The sequence below is a fragment of the Oxyura jamaicensis genome, chromosome 9 (assembly GCF_011077185.1).
Source record: "Oxyura jamaicensis isolate SHBP4307 breed ruddy duck chromosome 9, BPBGC_Ojam_1.0, whole genome shotgun sequence".
Taxonomy (NCBI): Eukaryota; Metazoa; Chordata; class Aves; order Anseriformes; family Anatidae; genus Oxyura; species Oxyura jamaicensis.
In genome coordinates this window covers 11,789,789-11,817,744 of record NC_048901.1, presented here as the reverse complement: position 1 = coordinate 11,817,744, position 27,956 = coordinate 11,789,789, and the positions used below count along the sequence as shown (strand labels likewise).

The window sequence follows — 27,956 nt, the reverse complement described above, 5'->3', positions numbered from 1 at the left end:
GGGGGCGGCGCAGCGCGGCGGGCTGACGTCAGGCCGGGGCCGGCCGGGAGCGGCGGCGGCGGCAGGAGGTGAGGTGGCGGGGGCCGCTCCAGGGAGCTGCGGGGGGGTGGGAGCGGGGTAAGCCGGGGCCGGGAGGGGCAGCCCCGGGGCCCGCAGCCCCTCGGCCCGTCTGGGTGGAGGGTGGGCGGCGAGCCCGGGCCGGGGCGGGCGGGCGGCTTGGGGCGCTGCCCCGCGGGGACCGGGCCGAGCCGGGCGGCGCTCCCCGGCTCCGGGGACTCGGGTGCGCTGAGGCGTGAACTGGTTTGGGGTCGAGATACGCAGCTGTCGGCAGGGCTAGGGCTAAACCAGGAAAACAGAGCTCATCGCAGAGCCAGAAAGTTCCAGAAATTGTAAACTTGGTTCGTTTTAAAGCGGGGAGCAATGGGGCGGTATCTGACCGCTCTGCCGGGCCTGAGGCTTGCTGTAGTCCTTCAGCTGATGCTTTGGGAGGGCGCTAACAGCGAGGTAGGGAGCAGCTGTGGGCGCTGCCGGGTGCCTGGGACTCGACTGCTGTTAGGGCTGTGTGGCCGAACACCTTCCGTCTGCGTGGATCCAGGCCCGCTGCTAGCTCGATGGCGTTAATCAAAATTGCTCTGGCAGCTACAAGTTGCAGGAAGCGCTTGGTTTGTTCTGAAGTTTGCTTTCCCATCAGCCTCCTGGGTTTAAGAATAAGAAGTCAGCTGAAAAAAGCTGTGGGATATTCCACGTGATGTTCTGTGCAGGAAAGGAAAGCTGCTGTTCTAAGGAGCAGCAAAGAATAAATAGCCCCACGCCTTCTCCGTGTTTACTCTTGTGTTCAGCTTCGGGCGTTACTGCTTTTAGATTTCAGTCACCAAGGAACTTCTGCTGAGGTTTGTGACAAAACTGATCTATCGGTATTTCAGTACCGTTTCTGCGTTGAGCTAGCTTAACAAGCAAATACTGCACAGTTCCAGCTGATCTTGCCAGGTGGTCTCCTAGCTCTGGAAATACTCTTTTAAACATAATGTGGGTCGAATGTTAATACTGTGTTGGACTTCAAGCGAGTGCTTGTGCTTAAAAAAGGACCAGAGAAGAATAATTGTTTTTACACCTCCTACGTTAGTGCTGACAGATTGTTCTGTGTGATTCATCGCTCTCTATCCAGAGCAGAAGTTTTAAGCACTTAAGCTCTGTGTTGGGAGAACATCGTTCTTGCCTCTGAGATGCATGCAAGTGCTGTACAGCTGCTGAAGCCTCTTGCTGTTGTATCCCTAGCTGGCTGTGAGACATTCTGTACTGCGAGACTTGGATTGTGAGGCATCCTGTAATCACAGGCAAAACTTGATTTGTCAAGAGAGAGGGCTTTTTTCTTCATTTCTTCCCCTTCATGTGTCTAACTTAAATCTAATTATGCTGTTGTGTAACAGACTAGGTTTAAAGGCAGCTACAAACACTCAGTGGCCTACTCTTGGGCTTGCAGCAGAACAAAGGTCATGTAAGTTCTTCATTGGCTCTTAGACTATTAAAACACCATAGAATCATAGGATATCCCTAGTTGGAGCCCACAAGGATCACCGAGTCCAAATCCTGGCTCCACACAGTTCTACCCAAAAATTCAGACCATATGAGTGAGAGCACAGTCCAAACTCTTCTTAAATTTAGACAGGCTCGGTGCTGTGACTGCATCCCTGGGGAGCCTGTTCCAGTCCATACCCTCTCAGTGAAGAGCCTCTTCCTGATGTTCAGCCTGAACTTCCCCTGCCTCAGCTTGACACCATTCCCTCAGGTCCAATTGCTGGTCACTAAATAGAACAGATCGGCGCCTGCCACTCCACTCCCCCTCGTGAGGAAGCTGTAGACCACAATGAGGTCTCCCCTCCCTCTGTAGCCCAGTGACAACAGGATGCTTCTTCCTTAAAGCAGGACCTGTTTGGTGACCAGGATTAAAATAGGATAGGAGTTTCATGCTCCCTTTCCTTGGGCTGTCAGTCAAATGTTTGTTTTCCCAGCAAGCAAATACAAAAGCCTTCTGAAGTTTGTCTTGGAGTTTAAACTTTAGCTGCATGTGGTTCTCACTTGTCACACCTAAGCCTGTGCTGGATGTGGCGTTCTTTCAGTATGAAGTCCTACTAGCTGTAATCTTTAGTTGTATGCTACAATATTTGCTCAGTAAGGGCAATTGTGAAAAGGACACAGTACAAGTAATACACAATAGGTTGTGTATATATGTCTATCAGAAAATAAGCAGATGCTTACTAACTTTATACTTATAAAAGATAACAAAACTCTCCTCCTTCCCACCCCACTTTCAGCACATTCCTTCTCTGGTAGGATTTGCTCTGGCTATCAAACCTACTATGCCACCTTTCTCCCCTCTTCTTATACTGCTACAAGTAAAATGTTACCTGGGAGGTTTCTGTGTCTCTCTCATATTGGCTTTACAAGCCCCACAAGTAATTGCCAAAAACAAAAACAAACAACAACAACAAAAAAAAACTAGCCTTCTCAGAGGAGGGTTAAAAACGCTTCTGTTTTTGCTTTTCTAGTTCAACTGCATCCATACAGTTGTGTTTTCATTAGTCCATTTTAGAACAACAGCCAGAATGTCATTATGCTATAAAATCAGAACTCCATTATCCCCTACATTCAATCTCTTTTCTTTGGCTTGCTCATACACCAGACTACAGGGGCTGAATGTCATGTGTGAAAACTTGGATTTAATGCATGGTCCTTCTCAAAGCTATTTCAAGCTTCATTTCAAAGTTGAGGAGAAATGAGAATCTCACTTTATGGGCTTAACTTGTGCTTAAATTCATCTTGGAGGGTACTAGTGACAATTTGGAAGACATGCAAGTCATAAAAACAGCTTTCTCCTTCCTGTTTAAACAGTTTCAGCTTTTGTTTTGGTGAGACTTTGAGTCAGTAAATAAAAAAAAAAAAAAGGAAGGTTCAGAAAAAGGGAGGGAGAAAAGGATGGAGGAAGTGAGTTTGCTTGGTCACTGCAGAGTAAAGGGAGTGCAGGTCAAGGGAACAACTTTGAAAGCAACGGGTGGTGGTGAGTCAGGCAGTAGTCACCAGTCTGACTCTTCTCCAAATTGCGACAGCTGTAATCGTAAACTTGCGCATTTCCCAGTTAAACTTAAGCGTGGCCTCTGATAGCCTCACTGGATTGCTACAATCACACATTTGTTCCACTTGGTAAGTCCTAGAATACTAGTTAGGCCTTAGTAAACATCTGCAGCAGAGATCTACCTTCTCTGTCTGCAATACTACTGGAGTAAACCATGATATTCTAACTTGACATGCTCTTTCTTAGGTATTGTTGTGAAATACTGACAGCTCACCCCCGTCTTTCTCTTCAGTCTACCGGATAAAGTAACAATGGCATTCGTGAAGAGCGGCTGGCTGTTCCGGCAAAGTAAGTCATGGGGCTCTTACCTCCTCTTCCCCCCCCTCTGGTTAATTTCTTAAAAAAAGTCGCTAGGTCTGTGGGTGTTTTTTTTTGTGTGTGTGTGTGTGTGTGTGTGTGTGTGTGTTGTGTTTTTTTTTTTTAAAAAAAAAAAAAATATATATATAGGACATTCCACTAAGTGGTCTGCCGTAAGCATTTCCAGGTGCCTGTATACTAGTAGGAAACAGTATATACCACATCAGAGGTATCTGATTGGCCTTCAGCTTGAGATGCTACTCTGTAATTAATGTTAAATAAGTGGATACTTGGAAACTTTACCTGACACCTTATATTCATGTCTTCAATTAGTCATAACCTCTGTTTGTTCTTGCAGCAAATTAGAACTAAAACACCAAGTTATAGCCCTTAAAAGAAACTCTGTTGTGACAGAGTAGTAGATAAAATATGGAACCCAATTTTGTAATGCTCTAAAACAGGGATACAGGGATGTTGTAGGACAGGATTTTGCCTGGAGCCACTGGGGCAACTGGGAAGGATATCTTTATTTTTATTAACTCTAGAATACAAATACTCTCTAATATGTGCCCTCAAAAGTGACTATCTTATTTTAAAGGTACTATTTTACGGCGTTGGAAGAAGAACTGGTTTGACCTATGGTCTGATGGCCGTTTAATATTCTATGATGATCAGAATCGCCATGATATAGAAGATAAAATCCACATGCGAATCCATTGTATCAACCTCAGAGTGGGGAATGAATGTCGAGGTAAGAGTGAAACCTTCAGGATTTGAGAGATTCTTTTCAGACTCGGTGCCTGAGGTTATAATACTACTTGATCAGAAGTAAACATGCCCATGAGGTGTGCAGCCTTGCTGTTAAGAGAAAAACAACCCCAAGAACTCCCCAGCTATGAAATTCCTTTGTAGGTGTCCATGGCATGGTATCACCATTAGGGTTTGCTACTTCCTTCTATATCTCTGTGGAACAGGATATTTGCAGTAGACTTTTGTGTCTAATCATAGAGTGTTACTGGTGAAATTATGCTGCTGGCTGGAGGGAGAGGCAGGACTCAAAATGGGAAACCTCAGCAGATTTTTTTTTTCAAGCATTACTAAGTTCACTTCTAGGATTTGTTAGCACTCCACTTGATGCTGCATCAGTGAAGGATAGAAGTGTTGGAGAGTATTTACTGCTGGGTACAGATTGGTTCTGCTATAAGACACTTGCATTTATTAAGAGTGACCTTCAGAGCATATTCTAAAGAGGGAGAGCAGGTTATTTCTTTTTAAGTTGTTCTGATGTCATGGAAAGCAGCTATAACAGGCCATAATTTATTTTGTCCAGAGTTTTGCATAAACTATCTCCCTTCTTGTAAATGAGATCATGAAATTCTAGTTATAGATACTTCCTTACTCATTTTTTTTTCCTGACTCAGATTTCCAGCCTCCAGAAGGGAAGCAGAGAGACTGTTTACTGCAGATTGTTTGTCGTGATGGAAAGACAGTCAACCTCTGTGCAGAAAGTGCAGATGACTGCCTGTAAGTCTGCCAAAGAGTATTGGTGTTGCTGTCTCTTCCTCCTTTATCTTTTCTTCTCTCTCCCCTTAGTTATTATCCTTCCTTCAGACAGAGACATGTTTCAAGAAAATTTTCAAGCAGGCTTTCAGTTATAAAAAAACAGCTCTCCTGTAAGTTGCCTAACTCATGTAGGTGTAGTTCTTGCAAACTAACTGCAAGTCACTGAAAACACTGAAGGATGAGGAGGAGTAAATGCATCTTATTAATACAGTTAATGCAAAACATGCTGAACAGATTTTTTTCCCCCTCTCCCCTTCTTAAAGTAGTACATGACCCTGCACAGTCCAAAGACGTCCCAGTCACTGAAAAGAAGAATACTCCAATATTGTGAACTCTCAGCTGAGCTTAGCTGTGTGTGGTTGGATAACGTCTATCACCAGTGTTTGCCAAGTATGCACGGTGCTTCATGCATGCTCCAGCCATATAGCATGAGAGAATCTGTGTGAAGTCTATGTACCTTCTGTTCAAACTGTCAGTGTCTAGGCCCACACCCTCTAGTCAGCACAGCAGCAGTTCTTCAGGCAGGAGGTACAACTTCCCTGTTGTATCTCTTTCTATTACTTTATTCTGAGTGTGGCTGCATTATCACCTGCCTGTTGTGCCTGCAGTGAAGATCTTCAAATACATTTCTTTGCATGATCCTTTTCTTGTTCCTTCTCACTCCATTTCAGCTTTGCAAAGGAAATAATTATTTTTCAGTCTTGGTGTAACACTTTGGTGCATTCATTTTAGTGTATCATTAGGCTTTAACCCACGGATTATCTTAAACTGTGCTCCTGCAGTACCTCTAGTTGTCAACCTTTTTTTTTTTTTTTTTTTAAGTCTTAAAAAGAACAAGTGGCATTATTTTTTTATCAGTGTTCCACTAAACAATGTTTTTTTTCACAGGGCATGGAAAATTGCTCTTCAGGATGCCAGAACACACACGGTAAGTGTACTACCTAGACTTCATAATGGTAGAGAAGAAGCTTGTCAGTGATATCTATGGTCCATCAGCTGGCCTTTGATCCTTCTCTGCTAGAGAAGGACAGGGTCATGAGCATGATGTAAGGTTTGTGGGTGGGAAGAAGCATCATCTTCTGGATTACCAGCACATGTCAACCTTGTAGCCAAAGCCAGGCAAATATGTTCTGGGTGAAAGTGAGTGATTTCTCTGGGTGGATGTGAATGTTTGGGAAATTGGTCTCTAAAGAAAGTAGGCACTGAGGCTGTGTGCAAACCAGCAAAAATGCATTTTCCACTCCTAGTATCTGTTGCCTACCAAGTGCTAAAGGAAGCTTACTGCAAGTATGAGACACTTTTGACCTACACAAGAAGCTGGTCTTCTAATGTAAGATCCACTAACATTGTGAGATGCCTCTTGGCAGAGAGCAAGAGGTGCTTGGAAGGGAGTGCAGATATACCAAGAAGGATTATACAACTTTTTCAGCCTCAAAGCCTGCCAGTGCATCTCCTTTGTCAGCCAAGGCAGACTCCTGCTACTGAAAGTAGGGCACAAGAAATATCTGAAATTAGCAATTTCCAAAGCTATTACAGCACTCCAGCTGAACTTGAGCTAGCCAGGTAACTGGGTTTGAGTCTGTCTGCAGGTGCCTGATACAGCTTTCAGAAGTACCGAACATCTAGCAGTGCTACTAGAATAACTGGGTGATCATTCTAGCTTTGAGAACTATGTCACTTAAAGACATTTGCAGGCATATGTCATATCCTGTATGCAGTTTCTTGTAGCAGAACAGAATACATTTGCTGCTGAGACATACGCACTTTCAGGACTTGATCTCAGGTGGTAGAAATACCTGCCTCTTACTACAATGCTTTCAACAGTGTTTCAAGCAGTACTTAGAATCTCCACCAAGAGTTTGACCTGGGATATTGCCATAGTATGCCATCAAAAGACTTTCTGCAGTCCAGTTAAAAGAGCTGATAGGAACATTCTCTGTTGAGCTACTAAAGCATTCACATGTAAATTCAAAAAAGGGAGCCGTTTCTTTCTTGGGATAAGCCACTAAGATCATCATTGTAGACTTCTGATATTAGGGATAAGAATACAAGGCTACTGTAACAAATCTTAATCATCTTTAGAGAGCTCCTTGATGATTCAGGAAAGCTGTCACCTTTGCCTCACGACTGCCTTCAAAAAGGGCCAAAATTACAGGTGGTATTTGAAAGGAAAATCCCTAAAAAAAACAACACCCAAATACCTAGATTTAAATCCCTCTTACTGCATCTATTTTCAGTCTCCTCATGACCATAAAGTGACAGGTGCCTAAGAAATTCTGCTAAAAGCTGCAGGTGCTACTGGCATCTATCACATATGTTTCCTTTATTTGCACTTGCAGCACTTGCTATTATTACTCTAGGGTGCCAGGAAGCAGTTAGCTTAGTTATGAAGATGTTTTTTGTCTGAAAACTGAGGATGAATACTAGAACAACTTCTAAAACTGAGATGATGAAAAGAGGGAATGAGTCTATGTGCTTCCATGCACGCATATGGTTAAGAAATACGGTAAGAAATTGTACAGTTCCTTCCTACGGTTGACCAGGATTTGTGATCTCCCAGGTCTGCTCTCCAAGTAGTTTCTCACTGCAGGGGTTTATAAGGCACTCTGCTTTCTTAACATGCAGCACATCTAAATGTTATCCTTGGGGCCATTAAGCTTTAATCCTCTTGCTACTCTAGTTGTCTGGCTGTAGGGAAAGGTGTTAACTGCTATCTTTCTGTGTTATTTAGGGCTATGTGGGATCTGATGTGATGTATGATGAGACAGCCATTTCCTCAGCCCCTCCTCCCTATACAGCTTATGCTACACCATCACCTGAGGTAAGAGTTGCAGTCAGGAAGCACTAAAATAACGGGGTAGCAGAAACAGCCATCCTTTAGGCACCCAAACTGTACTCTCAAAGTGCTGTGTTTCACAGTCAGATCCTGCTTTAAGGTTTGTACAAATGGATGGTGGGAATGAGGCACTAGCAAAATACTGTCACTCCTATTTGAGATGGGTTTCCAATGAAAGGGAACAGACAGATGTGGCTGGGAGATACATAAAGGGATGGATGCTCAGGGATCTTAGAAAATAAAGCTACCTAGAGACAGGGAAGTTATCTGGTTAATCTTGAAAAATCTTGGCCATGCAGCCTCTAGTGTAAGGAGGTGTGCCCACACTTTCACATTGTGTAAGCACTGGAAGGATATAAAATTAGGGGTTTTAAAAATAGGATTTAATGACTGGAGCTGTCATTTGTACCACATGAAGACTTTGTTGTATACAGGATGTCATAGCCATAAATCAGCTCTAGCTCCTGGATGCACAGTTGTTGTGCATTGGAGAAGGAACAGAATGGGGGCTGTACCAATACACACTACTGAGTGTTCTGACAAAGGTGCAGTTTTGGGGAGTATTTCTTGTTGTGCTGCTCTGCTCCAGCCACTGTTAAGAAATAGATGTGGTACTGGGAGCTATATTAGCTCTGGGCTAGCACTGGGCTTTCTCTTTTGGAGAGCAAAATTGCTTTCAAAATATAAGGCTACAGAATACTTGTCATGAATCCGATGTTTATTTGCTGTGTGCCAGGCGAAAGCTGTTTGGAGATTTTTTTGGGACCAGCTGTTGCCTACCTGACACTTCTGAGCTCTCCAGAGAGCTGTTATTGGCATGTAGGCAGAGAGGAGGAAGCTAGGGGTGAGAAGTGAGTGCTGCTTAGTAGCATTTTTTTTTCCAAGCAGCTGTTCTGAATCCTTTCCAGGAAGTAGTCTAGATCAGTACATACTGGGTATTTTAGTGAACCCTGAACTGCATTAGGAATGAGGGAGAAATGAACAGAGTACACAAATGGATATATGACAAAGAATACTTCTGTAATAAACATTTTGGACATTTTTGATTTCACCAGGTTTATGGCTACGGTCAGTACAATGGTGCATATCCTGCTACGGGTCCTCAGGTCTTCTATGCCTCCAATGGACAAGCCTATGCTGTTCCCTACCAGTACCCATACCAAGGTAATCAACCCTATCCTCCACGTTCACCCCCTCCAAGCTTCATCCCCATAGTGTTAGAGAAGACCAAGTAACTGACACACGAGGCTGGGTTCAGATGTAACATTTGCAATTTCCTTTACCACCTGCCACTCCTGCACAACAGAGTGATAGAAAGAACCTAACTTCTAATTGGTACCAGAGTCCCCTCACCCTTCCACAGCAAATTTGAGCACAACAGAATTTAAGTGATTTAACCTTCTAAATGTGACCCCAGTGTATTTAAATTACTTTATAAACTCTTTTCAAAGCACACACAACTCTAACTACAATAGTCAGCACATTTTCTAAGGAAAGATAGGAGAGTTAGAGGAAAATTGGCTCAGTACTGTGTACTGGGCATAGATGGAACTTGAGATTCACCTGATGCTCTTAACTGTAGCTTAATTTTTACCAATGCTGATATCCAGCTATGACCCCAGAATTAAATGAAAATGTTCCAAAGGTAAATCCACTCCCAAAGCGTGGTACTAACTTGTTCCTTTTCTGCATGCCGGAATTGCTGTAAGAGAGTACATTCAGCCTTGTGAAGTCTTCTATTGCTCTGTTCAGGTTTGCGTAGCTTTCAGTCTCCATAAAAAAGAAAGACTAAAATTTTAGGGTGTGCTTCTAGCTAAGTAACCTTAATTTAGGATTAACTTTGCATATAGAATCCCAGTCCTACAGAATCAGGGGCTTAGGGTAACATGGGTAATATAAATCAGAAGATGTAATTTACTAAATGAGTATTTATGATCAGCTCCTCAAACAAGAATCTATTTTTTTTTCTACCTTTTTTTTTTTTTACACCATTTGACATTTGTTAGGTTATTTCATTTGCCTTTTCCACTTTTTTTGTGTGTGACAACGGAGGTGTACTGGCCAAGAGCTCTTAAAGCTTTTCCTCCTCTAAGTTAGCGAAGTGCTAAGATATGGGTCATGTACAAACACACAGAAGAAAGTGAATTCTGTTGGTTCTCAGCAACAAAAAGCACCAGCTGTTCAAAGTCTGAAGAACCATTTTTAAAAACTACCAGCATGCCTCTGAAATCAAGTCACAGATATCTGATAAAAATACAGCATGAAACAGTAACTCTCCTAAACAGAGTTTGAAAGGTTGGTATGTTAAGATACTAGTTACGGTTTGGGGATAGCAACCAAGTCTTGGTGTTTCCCTTCACTAGAGTTACTGCAACTAAATCTTACAGGGTCAAATTCAGTCCTACCAACTAACTTAACCCCTGTATCTTCAGCTTCCTTGCTTGGTTCATTCTCTGAACTGACGTAATCCTTCTTATGAGGTTCCCAGGGCTATCAGCTCCAGTTTCTGAGTGCCTAGCCATGCATTGTTGAGTCAGAGGCTTTGCCATTTGAGTTAGTTGGATTACTTCAGTATCTGTTTTGAAGACCACTACAGTATCTTTGAAAATACTGAATCTTCCTGAAATGTCTGGAAAAGAAAGCAATACTGATATGTTTGCTTTGCAGATAGGAGCTAAGTCATAAAACTTTTGGCAGGCAGAACTTAAAACAACTTCGTTGCAGAGCAGGGGTCAATGGGTATTTTCTTGAGTCTTAGGTTAACCCCTTACTACTGGGCCAATCTTCATGAAAGATGTGGCAGCTGTCACCATACAAGGGAACACTGTAGTAGAAGACTGTAGAAGGCTGAATTAAAGTATTAAGGAGCAATTATAGAGTAAATAATTGATTTTTTTTGGCAAACAACTGGCTGAAAAGCTACAGATATATATATTTTTTTTGAAACTTCACTATTTGCCTTATCTTCAAGGTTGAATCAATTTTTAGATCTATTTCTAGTATAAAAACCCCACCATCTGTTTGATGTAATGATACAAGTAATTCATAGGTTTTGCTAAAATAAATGCAGAACAATGTTCAATTTTACTTTTGTTATAAACTTTCCTGTAAGATTTTAACTTCTTCTGAGGCTAGGAGTGTTGCTAGGCTTCTGTAACTTTTTTTTTTTTATTATTATGGAGGCTGAATCCAAAGCAGAGATGTATTCTACCTTTGTAGCTGACACCATGATAGCGTTCAGCAGAAGGAACAGGGTAAAGGAATGCTCACATTTCGAAATCCCAATGCATAGCATTATGATCTACATTTCTTTTACCTTCCTCGTAACACTCTCTTACTACCTAGGACCTTATGGCCAACCCCCTGCAAACCATGTCATTATTCGAGAGCGGTACCGTGACAGCGATGGAGACCTTGCACTCAGCATGCTTGCTGGAGCAGCAACTGGAATGGCTCTGGGATCGTTATTCTGGGTCTTCTAGACTACCCATTCCTAATCTTTGTAGTTCCCAAAACCTTTGTGTGCAATAATATATTGGCAATGTTGTTTACTGTTCAACTTTTAAAATGCAATAGTTATTTTTCAGTAGCAACATCTTAATAACTGATTCTTAACTGTCCAAAGGAGAGTTTAAAGGCACTATTTAGTTAAGCAGTTAGAGAAGGCATGTGTTGAACTCTGTTCTGATGTAGTAGGATCTGTAGTGATAAGGATCAATATGAGCACCAACGTAACACATGAGCAGTCAGTAGCTTAATAAACAGGCTATTAACATAAACACTGTAGAAGGATATTTTGGGGGGGTCTAAAATCCAGGCCAAATAGAAGGTTTATAGGAGCCTTGAATTAGCATATATATACTACTGGTTTCTGAACATTCCCCACACAAACATACAGCTCAGCTCAAAGTCCTTGGCATTAGGCAATCTGCCATGCTTAAGGACTTTCTGCTTTTAAACTTGCCTGCAGATGGTAGTGTCTTTTCTTAAATGGAGTCCTGTACTTGTCTTTGACACCATCTAGGCAAAGTTGTCTGAAAACATATAAAGAAAACTGCTAAGAAGCAATGGCAGTCCTCAGTTCTTTTATTCTCCCAGAAATGTGAATGACCAGTGAGTGGCAAGAAAGACCAGTATTTGGTGTTCCAGCTCACTCTTTATCCTGAGTCACTCCCCTCTGCTCAGATGGAAGCAATGGATCTTTAGTTTCACAAGTTGTCCTCCTTGTCTGTAGAAGTCAGTCTCATCAGGTGCTGTAACCACCACAGTACTGAGGAAGAAGCCATTGCCTGATATCTCTGCTCATGATGACATTGCTGTCTCTGCAGGAGGAAAGCTAACTTGAGCAAACCTTGCCTTGTCAGCCCTGCCATTTTTCCCTCTACATGCAGTAATAGAGAAGAGAGAAGAGACACAAACAGCACAAGTGCAGACAGGCACTTTGATATCAGCTGCCATGCCACAACTGGTATAGCATCTGCTTCTCCTAAGCCTCCAAGGTTTCCTGGACTAGCTTCATTATTTGCAACTGGGTTTGAGCATAGCTGAGACTGGGTTTGTTCTATGCACAGTACCCTGCACCTATAACAATTTCTTCTTCGCTTCCATGAGTTAAGGAAAACACTCCAAGGAACCTACCTGGCTGTTTATGGTTTTCTGGCTGGTTCCTTACACAGTGTGCTCCTGCAGGCTGCTGTGCTATGAACTGGAACCCAGAGTGCAACCATTGTGTGTTGTAGTGTTTCATTATCCTGCTGTAATCCATGCTGAGCTGTGCTTGGCAGAGGAAGGAAAGCTGAGAAGAAATGCACCTTTCTTAATGAAGTAAAAAGAGGCAGGGTGCCCAAGTTGAATTCTGTATAGTAAGAGGACTTATTTTTATACTTTTGCTTTCAGCTTCCTGTAATCATACTGTTGTAATGTTAAGGCTTTCTTCTTTTTATGCTTTCATTCAGTCTTAAGTTTATTTCCTCAAGGTTCAGAGGGTTTCAGGTATGTCAGAAAAGATGAAAGTAGATGAGAATTTGCATCTGTATAAGTACAGGTCAAGCTCTGACATTTTTCATTTCATGCTAACACTGTTTTGTCTGTATCCTATGTATTTAAGCAGCAGGGGTGTTAGGCAAGTTTGGATAACAGGCAAGGGAAATGCTAAGTTTTCCTGACTCTTAGGACCAACACCAATTAACTGAAATCATCAGAAGAAAAACGTATGTTGTCTTGGCTGCATTACTAAGAGTGGGCCTAATCCAGGGATTGTAAACTTTCAAGAAGCTTTGGCGTGGAGCCATATATCAATGTCCATGCATGTCCTTTCAAAGATTAATAAAAGCTGCATATGTTCTGCCAATGATGTGTAGTAAAAGGGCTTTACTTGTTGGAGGTTCAAAAGAGGACTAAAGCAAAAGTTTCCTACTGATAATCCAAACCAAAAGGATTTAGAGTACACTACTGAACTTCTCATGGAGGCCTGGTACCACTGAGCTCAGGAGGATGGTGACTGCCTGAAACCTATGCAAACAGACATTTCTAACCTTTTTAAGCCTTGAGATAACTGAATATAGGTCTACACTATTTAGTTTGTGCTTCATATATAACTGATTATGCAGAATGCCTCCATCTCTTTTTCCTCGTGTGATGTTTAGCTTAGGAGGGGTAAAACAATTGAAAAATCATTCTAATTTCCTTTGAATTCCATAATGATTGTGAAAGAATAGCACAAAATGGATCAGCTAGTAAGTTCAGATGTTTTTTCCTTTTTATTTTTTAATACCAAGAGCTGTTGATCATAGCAGGGAAACATATGCCTTGTGTTTTCAGAAAGTAGTGGCATCTGGGTCCCCAATTTCTTCAAGTGAAGTACATAAAGATTGTGCTGATCACAGAATATTATTGTTTTTTTTCTTGGGTTTAAAATCAAAGCAAGAAATGATCTATTTTAAAAGTTCAAACTGAAGCATTAAGGATACAACCTTACCAAATAGTGCATTTCAAGGGGAAAAGTTTTGCAAATTGGAGGTGAAAAATAGGATGCTTTATACAAAACCATGAGCTCCTTTTCTATCCTAGTAGCACAGGCATTCAGAAGTCAGAAAGTAAATGTATGAAACTGTGCTGTGATATAAGAAATACTTCATATATCTGCAGTCTGTGTAGATGCAGACGTGAGCTGAAGGAGCAGGGCCAGAATGCATTTCAGGTCTTGGGGGTACTGCCACGTCAACTTCTGCAGACAGTTGATACCGTAGTAATGGAAAGAGAGTTCTTGGTGCTGCTTACCCTGATAGTGGGTTTGGCAAAATCATTTTCAAAACTGATGAAAATTATAGTCCTAAACTTGTTTCTAAATCATGCTCTTCATGATGCAGTAATTCCAGTTAAAGCTGCACAGCACCCAGGCATGTACTTTCCTTGCTGGGTCTCCATACTTGAACTTCTTAAAACTGTGGGAACTCCACAGCCACTGCAGTGCCATTGTTTTTTGCAGTGTATGCTATCAATGAAGGATGAAAAAATCTGTTCCACAGCAGTTATGGCCTATCCAGAATTAAATGTTAGGGCTTACAGAGGTCTCGAGTTTATACAGGTAGATGCGACTACTTTTTTTCCAGACTCAAAAATCCTGGACCAAACCAGACTTCTCAAGAATGGGGCGCAAATGCTGGCTAAGCCCTTTGGTAAGCCCAAACATCTTTAAAAAAGTGAACCAGACATCCCCCCCAAAGTCTTACTTACATCTGAAAACACAGCTATTAGCTTCTACTAGTTACAGGTGGGGGACTAAGGAGGTAGCCTCTTTCAGAGGCTGGGTAAGGGCTTATGAACTAGGGAGGAGGGGGGTGGGCAGTGTTTACACAAAGAGCAACTGCACTGACTCTTGGCATTTTCCTAGTGCTGAAGAACATTCTGAGCTGTGCCTAGACAGAGCTACCCTAAATGTCACACAACATGGGCTTCACATTGTTTTTCAGTGAAGATTCAGGAGGTGATGGAACCAGCTAAGCAAATTGAGCAAAAGGCAAAAATTCACAACTCTTCCTCAAATGTGTTTGTGTCTTTTCCTCCTCGTGATATGGCTTTGATAGATATATCATGAAGAGTAGCATTTAGCAATTTTTTTCCCCCTTCTAGATCCTTCATGTTCTTGCGCTATCATAAATGCTGCTTTTCATATACACAAATTCTCAATAATTAACAGTAAAATATTCTTAGCAATAAAATTCATATTTAAGTACAACTTTTTTGTATTTATGCCTTTTTTAATAGCTACTAGCTAGGTAGTCTGTCAATGACCATGTTTTTTTCAAACACATAGTCGGCTTAGAGGCTATTTCCATTGTAAGGTGGTCAGTAAACACTGCCGTGATTAATTCTGTGCACCTCCAGTCTTCCCTAAGCTGTTACAAGGGTCAGCAAAGTGGGAGTGCAACAGACTGGGAAAACCATGGCTGTTGGGTTATGAGCTCAGGCTGGCATACCTCAGTTGTCAGTTACCATTTAATAAAGATGATGTAATGTCTGTGAAATCAGCAAAGTAACTACACTAACACCACTATATCAAGATTAGAATTAAGGCCTATTTTTTCTTTAACGAAGTCTTTGACTCAGAAATGCTTAATCTTGGGCCCATGCAATGCTGATCAAGATTTACTGTTTGATGCAGTGTTATCAAATCAACAGATTTGTTCAGTTTTATTGAAATAAGCAGCTTGGAGCACAGATGTTGCTCTGAGCAAGAGGGTACTGGCTGCTCTCTTGGTACTTGTTTATAAATTGCTTCAGTAGAGTTGGGCACAATCAATAAGTTTGCACAAATACACTAAATGACCACAACTAACTCCACCATCTAAAGACAGACTACCTTATGTTTGTGTTGTGGTTTAATCCTGCCAGCAGCTAAGCACTACACAGCTGTTTGATCACACTCCCTCCTCCCTCTCTGGGATGGGGGAGAGAAACAAGAAAATTAAGCCTATGGGTTGAGATAGAGTTTATTACGACAGGAAAATGATAATGATGATGATAATAGTACTACTACTACTACTGTATACAAAACAGGTGATGCACAATGCAATTGCTCACCACCTGCTGACCGATGCCCAGCCCAGCCCCGAGCAGCCGGTCCTCCCACCCCGGGCAGCCCCCCATATAATTGTCCAGCATGACCCCATAGGGTGAGGAATACCCCCTTGGCCAGCCGGGGTCAGCTGTCCTGGCTCTGTCCCCTCCCAGCTCCTGCTGCACACCTAGCATGCCCGCTGGCAGGACAGACAGAGCAAAAAGCTGAAAAGTCCTTGGCTTGGTGTAAGCACTGCTCTGCAGCAATTAAAACATCAGCATGTTATCAGCACTCTTCTCATCCTAATCCAAAACATAGCACCCTACCAGCTACTAGGAGGAAAATTAACTCTTTCCTAGCTGAAACCAGGACAGTTTGTCTGGAATTAAACTCATATTTGTCAGAAGGACCCTAACACATTTTGTGAAGCACTACCCTTTCTTCATGCACATTTTGTTTTTGAGAGGCAGTGTTTTTGTAGCCACTAAACTGGGGGAGGAATGACAACAGAACTGCTATTTCAGCCAGTCAGTTAACAGAAGAGTTCATGTTGCTCTTCTCCAGAGATTGCTATGCTTGCTTGCTATTTTATCAGTCACCAGTTCCACATGATGTATTTACCAGCCAAAGCACACTTGTACACACTTAACCCTGCCCACCAGAGCGCCCATCTTCACTGAAATTTCTGCACAAGAAAAATAAGGGAACTAAATTTGTTGTGCAAGGCTTAGCATCTCCATACCTCCTTGCACTGCTGTGCTCTGTAACTAGTGTACAGATTAGAGAACGGGGTTATTGCTTTCCCTTCCACTGCATCTGCTGCCCTGCTTGTGGTCCCTAAATGTGACCAGAGTACTTAATTCAGGTTGTATTCCTAGAAGCACCTTCATTTATCCCTCTCTCATGTTGCAGTTGTGCTACAACACTGAAATGAGCGCGGAGCATTCCAGAAACAGGTGTTCTTGCCACTTCTGCAGAACTGAAAATTTCTTTCACTATGCTGCTAGCACTTACCAGCTATAAATGAGAGTTTGTAACAATGGGCTGACAATGCACTGATCTGGGAGTCTTCTGACTACCACAGGTTCTCATTAGCTTGCAGAGTTTTTAAGGCATCTCTAAAAGGCCCTGGACTCACAAGGTGAATAAAAACTCCAAATGTGTGTTAATAATTTAAAGCTGAATATCCATTTGATGATGGTTTGAGGTGCAGGTGGTGGAAGTTTAAGACTGGCAATGCTGGGCAAGGTGGATATTCAGGCAGGGCACATGCGTGCAGTGTGCCTACTGCCATGGGGAGATACTCTGCTCAGACCAGTCCTTATGAATACACATGATTTGACTGCTGCTTTGGCTCCACTTGGCACAGCTTTACCTCCTCCTGCATGACAAGTGTAACAGGTCAGCCCAGGCATTGATTTCTGTTTTGAATTTAGCTTGTTTGACTACCACATGCATCAACACCATGACCAGCTATCACAGGGCCGTCAGTCAGAGCCCTGAACCCTGGGCAGTTTTAAGATGAGAGGAGATGTGAAAAGTCTCTGAAGGGTGGTTAAGTGCAAAATCCAAAACAGAAAATAAAGAGCAAAGCAAACAGGAGAGCAAGAACAAAAGACTATAAAATTGGGCATAAGCCCTCAGTGCTCTCAGAAAAAAAAAGCATCAGGGACAGAAACACTGCCCTGTTGTCACTCCATTGCAATGAGCAGTCAGGGAAGTGAGTCAGCCTTGCAACTCCTCATTTCATGCAGCTGTGAAAAACTTACTGGGGCCCTTCTGGGATCTCACCCAGCTTCTCCATGCTGGAAGCAATCTAACAATCTTCCACCACCTCTTTTTGTGCTTTCCACACACTTAACTCATTAGAAGTTAATGAAAGTACTAATCCTGCCAGTGGTGGGTGAAGGGAACAGCTGGAGCACATGTGAAATGGCAGGCCTCTTCTGATCCAAAATGCTTGCACTGCAGGAGAGCAACATAATGGAAGCTGCCAGTGCAGCGCGTTCCGGAAGACAGCCCCTGACTGTGTAAATAGCCATGCTTGGTATTTACATGCTTTGGCAATTCTTGCTTATAATAATCCCACCTACAAATGACATGGTGCTGGAAATGTAGCACTGGTTAAAAACTAGAAAACAAGCATAATTTGAAATTAAAGGAATAAAATATTTCTCTGCATAATGATGTCATTCTACTTTGAAAGGAAACATGCACAGCTCCTGGGCCCTGAGTGACAGGAAAATTGTTAGGCCAGATAACCCAATGGAAGCTGCTTTAAAGTTCCCACTTCCTGCAGTTACCCAGTGTGCTAGGGATATCAAATAAATTAGAGTACTCTATCACTAGAAACCAAGTTATTTATGCTACCTTGAGTAAGTGCTCTCTAGCAAATGAACATAAGAGATTCTTGTAAGACAAAGTTACCTATCCTGTAAGGTTATCAGAACAGGACTATAGTGCAGAATGCAAATGTCATGCTTCCACCTTATTCCTTAAGTCGAGGCCCACTCAGAAGTTTGTTTTGACATTCAGTTACAAACCAGCTTAAAGTGGACAGCATATCAGCAATAAGGCAGAAATTTTAATGTTCAGAGTAGCAGACCAAAATGGGTTCCAATGCAAGTTCCGAAAGTAAGAATACAATGAGAAGTGCCCCTTTCCACCAGATTTGCTTTGAATCGCTAGCTCATTCATCATCCTAGCAGAAACTACCATGTTTGCCCCATAGTAAGCTTGTTTATCTAAAGTAATGTCTAAAAATATCAGAATTAAAATACACCTTACAGTAGAAGACAGCATCCAATGGTTTCCTTGCATAAGAAGCTCAATTACTCATGAAGCTAGCTACCAGACCTTAATGCTAATGATTGGGAACTCAAATCCTGCTTGGGTTAACTGGAAAAAAAATTCTATTAAGGCTGAAGGAGAAAATGCAAAGTAACCTTGCACTAGAATCCACCGTGTGGGGAAAGTGTGCATTGGGAAAGTCCTGATGCAGTATTTGCTATACCGGTGCCTTTCAGCAGCAGCAGACATTGCCAAATGCTTTCCTGAAATACTGTCCCAGAGTACTATGCTTCCTGGTGTCTCACTCAAAACAGATTGGTTGATGCTGACATCCCCACCGGGCCCCAATGGCTGCCTCCTCTGTAGGAACGATGAGAGCACAAAGCTATGTGGCTTACTTCCCTTGTCAGGGATTTTTAGAACCTATGAACGGCAGAAATTTCAGTAATGATTCCTATATACACACACAACTCATTTTTGCACGATGAACTCATTTTGCATAGGATGAACCATATTATAGTTTGGATGAGAAACATGATGAAAGTTTGTATCCTCCTAATGGTTTGCCACATGAACTTCAAGTTAGTTCCCAGGACTGTATGCAGTCAAACACTCAGCAAAAATTCAGACATATCCAACACTGCCCTGTGTATTTAGTCCAAGCTCAGACACGGTAAGCTCTGCTATGAAATAAATGAAGTAGAAAATCATTCACAGGATTATTTATACAAAATCGCACAGCAAGCATACTCCTTTGCTTGCAGCAGCTCTCAGTGTGAGACTGAGATCAGCCATGTCAGCCATGTTCCCTGAAAGACAAGAGTTTGAGCTTGTCCAACTTGGGTAGGTTGTTCAGCCTACAGGCCCATGCTGCTCAGTAGCTTTTCAACAGTTCACACTATGCTATTCACAGCATAACTGGAGATCCACTGCACTCCAGGTGAAAGGAAGCTAACAATATCTTTAACCTCCTTACAGGCACTGTTTTACATTTAAGGAATTTCAGGGAAAACATCTGCTCTTCACATAGCTTAAAAGTTACATACCTGCCAGCACCTGAACACACAAGAACATTTTAGTAACACAAGTGCCAATAACAACACAAGGAAAGTTAGTTATTGGTTTCTAGCCACATTTTGTAATACACTGGCTTTTAACGAGTTAGCCCTGCTGTTTTCTTACAGCCACCCACCTGTATAATCATACACAACAATTTGAACTGCCCATTATCTGGTAGAGAGATTCACTTTCAACTTGCTGCCTGGAATTGCAGGGATAAGACGAGCAGTCCTTTATGAAGTAGCTCATGTCACTAACATTTTTTGCATAAAGTGGATCAATAAAGTAGTTTCTTGCTTGCTAATTCAATTCCCGAAAGCTCTTTATTAATCACATTTTCAGAACATTTGATATTTCAATAAATCATTTAATTTTTTTCTGAACACTTTCCAAGTGAAGAGTTCTGTAAAATAAATCAACTAGTATTTCAGAGCATCTTACAGTTTTGAGTGTTAGGCTCCACATAGCACAGACTGAGTAAGCCACCAGAACTGTTAAGACGATTGCTTAAATTAAGTAAACACTTCAGTGCCATGCAGAACAGAGGCTTGCACTCTGGTCACATTCCTAGCATCTATTTCAATTACACACCACATCTTTTACAGGAGATCATGCTTGCAGAGCACATACAGTGATTTATTTATTTTTTTAATTAAATGGAAGCTAAATAAGTGTAAAGAGCAAGATAATGAAAATATTACCTCAATCAATACATTAGATTCAGTCAGGTTCACAGTCCATTAGCAATCCAATACCTACCACTAAGCCATTTTCTCACTTAAAATTCCCAGTTAAGTTTCCACAATTTTCATTTTCAAACTAAAAAATTCTTATTTTATTTTGGACAATCACATGACAACCTACAACACTCTCTCTCTCTCCATCTTTAAGACACTTCTAGTCAGCTTCAGGTCCTGCTCCAGTCACCCTTTACCTACTCCACATCAGTTTAGCTATATTATACTCAAAGGAAAATCTCTTATTTGACCTTGTTCTTATAGAAAGAACAATTCCCCCCCTTTTTTTAAAACAAAAAAAGCTTGCTCACTTACTTAAAAGTAGGGTTTGTACACAACAAAATTTACACCATTGATATATTTATCTCATAAATACAGAACACAGCTGTGGACTAATATTCGGTACCACTTAGAGCTAGAAGTTCATCTTAAAAAAAATGCAGTAGCCTCTGAGAGGACACTTACCACACGTGTGCCTCCTTCACATCCACGCTAGGCAAATATTTGCCAAGTCTTCAAAGAAGAAAAACATTCTCCACATGAAAGAGGCTTCAGCTTGGGTGCAGAAACAGTGCAAAACCCTAAAAGGGAAATTTTTATCTTGAGAACCCATGCAGAAGCCAATGAAAACAGTTTAATATAGTCTTAAAATATATAATTTTCCTCACTCAAGTTTATAATATATACATATATATATATTTAAAGAAAAAAAAAAAGAAAAAAAAAGCTTTAGATATTGTTGTAAGACTAGCAAGGCAAAAACCTGACCTTGCAGTGATACTGATGGGATACTGACCATGACCTGGCTAAGTATCTACGATATCAATGAATGGGAAAAGCATCTAGTCATCACCCCTGGGTCAGTATGTTAATAAGCTAGCTCATTAATAAATCCTTTGTCTTTCTATCACTGCTCAAGTGTGAGCATATTTGACATGCCCAAATTGCTTGCTTGCTTTTTATGTAGCTCCTATCCGATCCTTGCTAGGATGAACCAGTCAGTTTCAGCCCCCAGAATCTAACTAGAACAACTGCAAACATTTATACCTCAAAAAACTGAGAAAGAGCAATTACCAAAATCAGCACTTTTCACAGCTTGCTTCTGGAACAAGGTAACTGGGAGATAACATGCAATGTAACATCAAAAATGCCACTAAACAGAGACATCCAGTCAAAGAAGAGAGAACACAGAAAGAAGCCAATACTGTAAAAAACATATATATATATATATTTTACCTTCTTTAGCAGGACAACTTCTAAACTGCAAGGGTTTCCCCCCCTGCTCCAGACACTGTGACAGGGCACACAGCAACCAACCAGAGCTAGCAGGCCCTAACCTTTGGGGTCTGGGAACACAGCCCTTGTATAACTGACTCCCAGCTGAAGGCAATGACAAAACTCCAGCCTGATTACTTGTTTCCACCTGATGTCACCTCCAGCTTAGTTCCTTAGTTCTGAAGGGGAAGGAATAGATCCTTCTGCTCCACTGCTGAGGTGCCAGGAGGCCTAGCTCCACTCAAGATGGTGGGGGTCGTCAGAGCCACCCACGTGGTGCCGGCAGTTACCTGCCTGCTCCTTATGCCCTGAAGGCCTCTCCCCTCACTGTCCCCTTTCTTCTTGCCATGCTCCCTGTCCTGCAGGTGTTGAAGGGACAAGTGGCTGCTGGGGGAGGTAGGAGCTGGCCTAACTTGTGGGTACACCTGAGCCTTGCCCGGGGAGGTGCAAAGGCCGGGGCACAGCAGGGAGTCGGAGGGGACGCCCCAGCTAGTGCCTGCCCTGGCCTGGCATGTTTGGAGATTGTCCCCAGTACTTGCTTGACCACTGCTCTGTCTATCAGTGTGTGTATTGAATCTCATCAATACTTCATTTATTTCCACATGTTGTGATTAAAGTGACCATTTCTCAAGTCATTTCATTAGCAGTGTGTCAGTGTAACACTTTCCACTGTCCATTCAGCATTCCTCTTCTCATTTTACTCCATTCACTCACATCCATCTCAATTGTCCAGGCAGTCAAATTCCAGGCAATTTAAAGCTTGCTGTGTCTGCCAGCAGCTTGCATGGTTGTCTGTTTAGCCAACTCCTTAACTGCCTTTCTGGCTGTCCCTTTCCTATGTATCTCACTGACTGTTTTCCACTAAGGTTGTCCAGTGTTGAAGTTTGACAACCCACTTAATAGACAACAGAGAAATATATTTTTTTACTGGACTACTCTTTTTTTCTGTACTGTTTTTAATTAAAGAAATCCTGTCTGTGCTGCCAGTTCTCCAAAAAAAAAAAAAAAAAGCAGGTGGAACCAGTGCTGAAATATTCAGCTGAAGACTTCAATGGGAAAATCTTAGATTTTTACAGAAGCAACACAAGTCCCATGTGACTGATGAGAGAAAAGGCAGATTAGGGCTGGGCACAGGGTGCCCATAGGATGTCCGATAGAAAGGTTCTTGCTTTTCCTATATACTCAGAGTTCATCAGGAGATTTTCTGGATCAATATAAATTGGAGATTGTTGCTCACACTTACTCTGGAGAGAAGAAGATTCTTTCTGAGGAATCCCCACGAGCACTGTGATCAGCTAGGCCTTAGACATGGTTATCAGGCAGGCCAGCCAAGAGGGAAGGGCATGGAAAAAAAAAAAAATCTTTGAAGGATGGTTTCAGAGAGGATGAAGCTTATTTTGGTAGTGGAAAGAATCAGGAGAAAGGAAGAATGCCACAAAGTGCAGCTTGGGAGATTGAGACCCACCCAGAGGGGGTCTGGGTCACCCCAGGGCTTCGAATTTCGAAGAATAGCCAGGGAGGAAGGAGAGAAATCAGTAAAGACAGTGATCTTTTGGGGTGACGTTTAGGAGAAGAACAGGACTGAGTGTCCACAGACTTGCAAGGTGAAGGCACGGGACAGCACAGGAGAGCCTGTGGCCAAGGGCTATGGCGATGCTGAAAGCTCCCAACAGAATCTTTTTCCTACCAGAACCCAATAGAAGCTCTTTCTCCCGTTGGCTATGACTGAGGCCTCTGCCACCAAGACCTACCAGGAGAAACCTTAACCTGATGTCACTAGGATGCCATTATCTCTTTGCCCCACAAAGCAGAGTCCAAGAAGCATCATCCTGTAGTCCCGCTCTCAGCATTGACTGCCTCCCATATTCCACAATGCCAGGAAGAGCCATGACCAATGTGTGAGGGACAGGATCTCCGTTCCCAGGACCTGGAGGTCAGGGTTTGGCTTAATGTAATACATCAAGGGCTACTTAGCATCAGCACCACCTCTACATTGGCTTTGCCTACCCATGATCACTGCCTCCAGTTTTCTCATCTAGCAAATCCATGGGGACCCTCTGTTGGTACTGGCCCTCAGCGGGACCCATTAATACCCCCTGAAACTGGAGGGGTTGCTTCTGACATTGACTTCTTCAGGGGTTTGCTCAGTCTTCTCTCAGTCTCTGAGGTCCATACACCAAATACACCATGGGACTCATTAAAATACAAAAAGCCATGTCTCTTCCCATATTTATCTTCAAGTCTTCAAGACTCAGCCAGCTAATTGGAGAAGTTTCAGACATGCAGTTAAACAAAACAGTTCAATGAACACCTAATAAAAAAATGTGATTCTGGTTCTGTAAAAGAATGTCTCCTTTCAAGCCTTTTTTTTTTCCCTTCATTTTTTTCCCACTTACAGAATACTTATTAACAACGTTCTCCAAGTGATACTGATGCAGGAGTCCTAAGGAGGTCTGGACAGGTTGGTTAAGGCAGTTTCCTTGAACTCAGGCACTACATGGGCCATGTTTCTCCCCACCTTCCCAGCTCCACCATTTGTCTCAAGCACACCTAGGATTTACATCCCTTCTCTTTACATAAGACCTCTCCACTCAAGTCTGCAGCTGTATGTTACAGCTCCTTTGCACCAATTCCCACCTTTGTTTGAAAAGGATGGTTGGAAAGGACTGAGACCAGTTTGTCCCATGCTCTGTCTGAAGCCTGTCCTGTCTTGCAGAAGACAGATCCTCTAGCATGCCTGCAGCTTGCCTTGCTTCTGCCCAGTACTGCCCAGGAGAGAAAGCCTCAGCTGGGCCCTGCTGCAGGGACCACTGTGGTCCATTTTGGGGGCTACACGGCAATTTTCCTGATCTGCTGAGGAGAGTCCCAGTACAACAGAGCACTGCATGGATGGTCTGAGGCCCTGCCAAGTACCACGACTCCTTGCCATGGCTCCCTTGTGCCTGTGTGGAAGGGCACGTGCAAGCACACCATGTGTCCAGCCCTGGGAGATGTGCAGGATATTTGCTACCGAGCTCCCCGTCTTTAACAATATAAAGAAGAGAAAATGAATTCATAAATCTGTGAACTGGCTGCCTGTTTTGGAGGCAGGAAGCTGTTTTCCCTGTCCTGTGCAAAGTGCTGCATTTCCTGTAGCGGCAGGAGCTTCAGACAGCCTTCCATGTGACAGAATTGATATAGCCAGTCATATATATATAGTTGACATAATGCCAGCCTGGGGCATTTCATCGTAGCATATATACTAATCTGTACAAAAGTCAAATTTGCTGGCACTGGGAGCTTTCTGCATAATGGTGCCTTGCAATAACTTATTTGCTTACCTGCAAGTGGTAGAGGTGACCCTGCTTAATGCCCATTTTGTTGGTTTTGTGATTCCTTCCTCACACCACCCCGTGTGCTTTTTTCAGCAACCCTGTCCGTCCCTCCTCCATGGGACTGCTGGTTACCCTCTCTCCTCTTCCTCATTCCTGGTTTAAAGACCTCCTTATGAGGTCAGCCATCCTCTTGGCAGAAACATCTTTGCTCTGTTTAGTGAGGTGGATCCCATTTCTCCCAAGCAGACACCAATCCTCAAGCGTGGTCCTAGGGTCACAGAAAGCAAAACCCTGTCACCAACACCAGTTCTGCAGACAATTGCTGACTTGTGCTACCAGTGCCCTCCTCCTCACAGACTTTTCTGTCTCCGGCAAAACTGAAAACACCACAGGGACTGGACTACTGTTCACAGAGCTCTGTAGTCACTTCTGATACTGTCCATATTTCCCCCAGTGGTATCATTTTTTTGCTAGGGTAAGAGCAGGGATAGTAGTCAGAAGGTGGGACCAGCTTCAGCAGTGCCTGGACCTTCTTCTGCTGCCCCCCTCCCTGCTGCTGACCTGAACTGGGCACTGAGGGTGCATCGGGGTGTGTGTGTGTGGTGTGTGTGGTGTGCGTGCATCCAAGCAGTGCTCCAGAGCTGCCTAACAACTCATAAAGCCTTTGTTAGTTATCATTTGTGCTTGACTTGCAGCTCCCCCACCTCCCACCCCTTCCAGGCCCTGGTTGCCCTCTGAAAAGACCCAAAAAGAGCTTTTCTCACCCCAAACCACTGGTGCTGTGGATGCCCAGTCTGTGACCCCATAGGGATGAGGGTGAGCTGGGAGGGGGGTCCCAAAAGGAAACAACTAGGGACACAGCCACATAAAGGTATAATAGCCTTTATTGAGCACAGGGAGGTTACTCCAATAAAGTACGCCTTCCCATGTCCCTCAGTACAGGCAGGGGAAGAGCCAGACCTTGGGGCTAGAGTCCCTTTCCCCTGCATTGTGGGAAACTGCGGCATGGGGACAGAAGGAAAGGTGCCACCCCCTTTGCTGTGGCTCCAGCGGCCCCCTCCAGCCCCGTGGCCGGTGGCTTTCAGGGGGGGAGCAGTGGCACGTGGGGAAGCTTGTGGCATGCCGAGGCCTGCTGTGGGGACAAGGGCTGTGCTTGCAGGGGTGGTGTGATGGGGAGGGGGCACAGGGGCATGTGCTCCGGTACAAAGTAGGGGGTGTCCGCCGGTCCCTGTGGCACCAACAGGGGTGGTGTGGGGCATGTGTCCCTGACGTGGGATGCTCTAACACCCGGTGATGCTGTGGCACACGGGACCGCCGGTGGATCTGGCCACACCCTTCTGCTTTGTCCTCTACCCTGGGGCCCCATGCTGCCCTGCATGTGCAGCCCGGCTCCCCCAGGGGGATGTGGGGCTGGGGGAGCCCCTCTAACAGTGGTGGAGATGGTGTCTGGACACAGAACAGTGGGGCTGGGTCTTCAGGGTGTGTGTCATCCTCATCTTCTGACATCCAGGGGAGCCAGCTCTGCAGTAAGGTGGGGGGGTGTAAGTCAACCCCTCCTCATTGGGGTGGGGGGCACCCCCATCTGGGGACTCACCTGCCTCTCCTTCCTTTTGGCACCGAAAACAGGGGACAGAGGAACAGCAGGGGGGCTTGGAGTCTGCAGGGGAAGAATGCAATTAAACATCAGGGAAAAGTGGGGTGGGGATACATCACTATTTTAGAAAATGTTGTTTGGGGGCAAAGCAGTTTCTCTGTGGCACTCACCTGATCGACAGCTTGTGGGGAGACACGGCGCCAGCGGTGCTGGGGTGCTGGGTTCCTGCTTTGTGTTGGCTGGGGCAGTAGCTCAGGTTCAGGAGTACAGCGCCCTGCGGGTAGGTAGGAGGCAGGGGAGGGTGCAGGGCGGTGGGCCATGAACAGCGGTGGTGAGGGGGTCTGGATGCAGAACTGCATGTCGGGTTTTTTGGAATGTGCCTCGTCTTCATCCTCCATCATCCAGGGGAAACAGCTCTGCAGGGAGTGGGGCACAAATTGACCCCTCCTGACACTGGGGATGGGGACACCCTCATTTAGGTACTTACCTGCCCCTTCGCTGTCTCAGGGCTGAAATCAGGGGGAGGGAACAAGGAAGGGGAGGTTGGTGTCTGCAGGAGGAGAGTGTGGTTAGCAGCAGGAAAAGGGACACAGGTATGGGAAGCATCACCATTTAGTTGAGAGAAAATGGCAGTAGAGGTGTTTTCTGGGGGAAAAGCTGTTTTTTGTTTTTGTTTGTTTTTATTTTAATTTTTTTTCAGACTCACGTTCCTCTTTGTGTCAGAACTGTAAACAATAGGGGGCAACATGGAAGTTGCAGAGGTCTGTGCCTGATGGAGCAAAGTGTGGTAGGCAGTACGGACAAGGGGATGGCTGGGGACGTATCACCATTTCTTGGGAAAAAAAAATGGCGTCTTTGGGGGGGGGGGGGATTTGTTTTTTTGGTCACTCACCTGAGTGACGGCCTGCAGAGGTGCAGAGGGGTGGCTGCGATGGGCTGCAGCGTCCTTGCTCCGCACCAGCTGGGGAAGCGGCTCCATTTCAGGGGTGCGCAGCCCCGGCGAGGGGGGGGAGGCAGGGGGCAGCCCAGGAGGGGGCAGGCCGTGGGAGAGCCCCCCCGCAGCCCCCACGCCCCGGAGGGGCAGGAGGGCGGCCGGGTCGGGCAGGGCGCAGTGGCGCTCCAGCAGGGCTGCGAGCACGGCGCGGCGCCGCTCCTCCGCCAGGGCGCGGCCCCACAGGTCGGCGGGGGCCGGCAGGAGGGCCCGCAGGCGGCCGGCCACCTCCCGGGGGGACGTCCCGGCGGGCGTGGGGGAGCCCCCGTCTTCCCCCCCCGGCCCCCGAGGGACTTGCGGCTGGGGGGGGG

At 44.1% G+C, this 27,956-nt stretch overlaps 2 protein-coding genes and 1 long non-coding RNA gene across 4 annotated transcripts; 1 reads left to right on the top strand and 2 right to left on the bottom strand.

The window, feature by feature from the left end:
* Positions 1-16: 16 nt before the first annotated feature.
* Positions 17-15,063, top strand: PLEKHB2 (pleckstrin homology domain containing B2). Of its 2 annotated transcripts, XM_035334178.1 has the most exons (9): positions 54-68; positions 1,921-1,924; positions 3,315-3,418; positions 4,026-4,178; positions 4,849-4,951; positions 5,879-5,918; positions 7,722-7,811; positions 8,882-8,990; positions 11,172-15,063. In XM_035334178.1, the coding sequence occupies exons 3-9, from the start codon at positions 3,382-3,384 to the stop codon at positions 11,306-11,308; spliced, it is 669 nt and encodes a 222-aa protein (XP_035190069.1). In that variant the 5' UTR covers positions 54-68; positions 1,921-1,924; positions 3,315-3,381; the 3' UTR covers positions 11,309-15,063. The 2 variants fall into 2 exon arrangements, with proteins under 2 accessions (XP_035190068.1, XP_035190069.1); XM_035334177.1 differs by lacking the exon at positions 1,921-1,924 and having other exon boundaries at positions 17-68; positions 3,317-3,418.
* A 2,455-nt stretch (positions 15,064-17,518) lies between these two features.
* Positions 17,519-21,810, bottom strand: LOC118171248. The gene is made up of 3 exons (XR_004753120.1): positions 21,708-21,810; positions 20,937-21,052; positions 17,519-17,850 (listed from the first exon to the last, which is right to left on the bottom strand). It is a non-coding gene; the product is annotated as an uncharacterized LOC118171248 (long non-coding RNA).
* A 4,116-nt stretch (positions 21,811-25,926) lies between these two features.
* LOC118171623 (extensin-like) lies at positions 25,927-27,947 on the bottom strand. Its single transcript, XM_035334854.1, has 5 exons — positions 27,547-27,947; positions 27,142-27,204; positions 26,825-27,070; positions 26,655-26,717; positions 25,927-26,581 (listed from the first exon to the last, which is right to left on the bottom strand). Exons 1-5 carry the CDS (start codon positions 27,631-27,633, stop codon positions 25,994-25,996), a joined length of 1,047 nt encoding a protein of 348 aa, XP_035190745.1. The 5' UTR covers positions 27,634-27,947; the 3' UTR covers positions 25,927-25,993.
* Between the last annotated feature and the right edge of the window lie 9 nt (positions 27,948-27,956).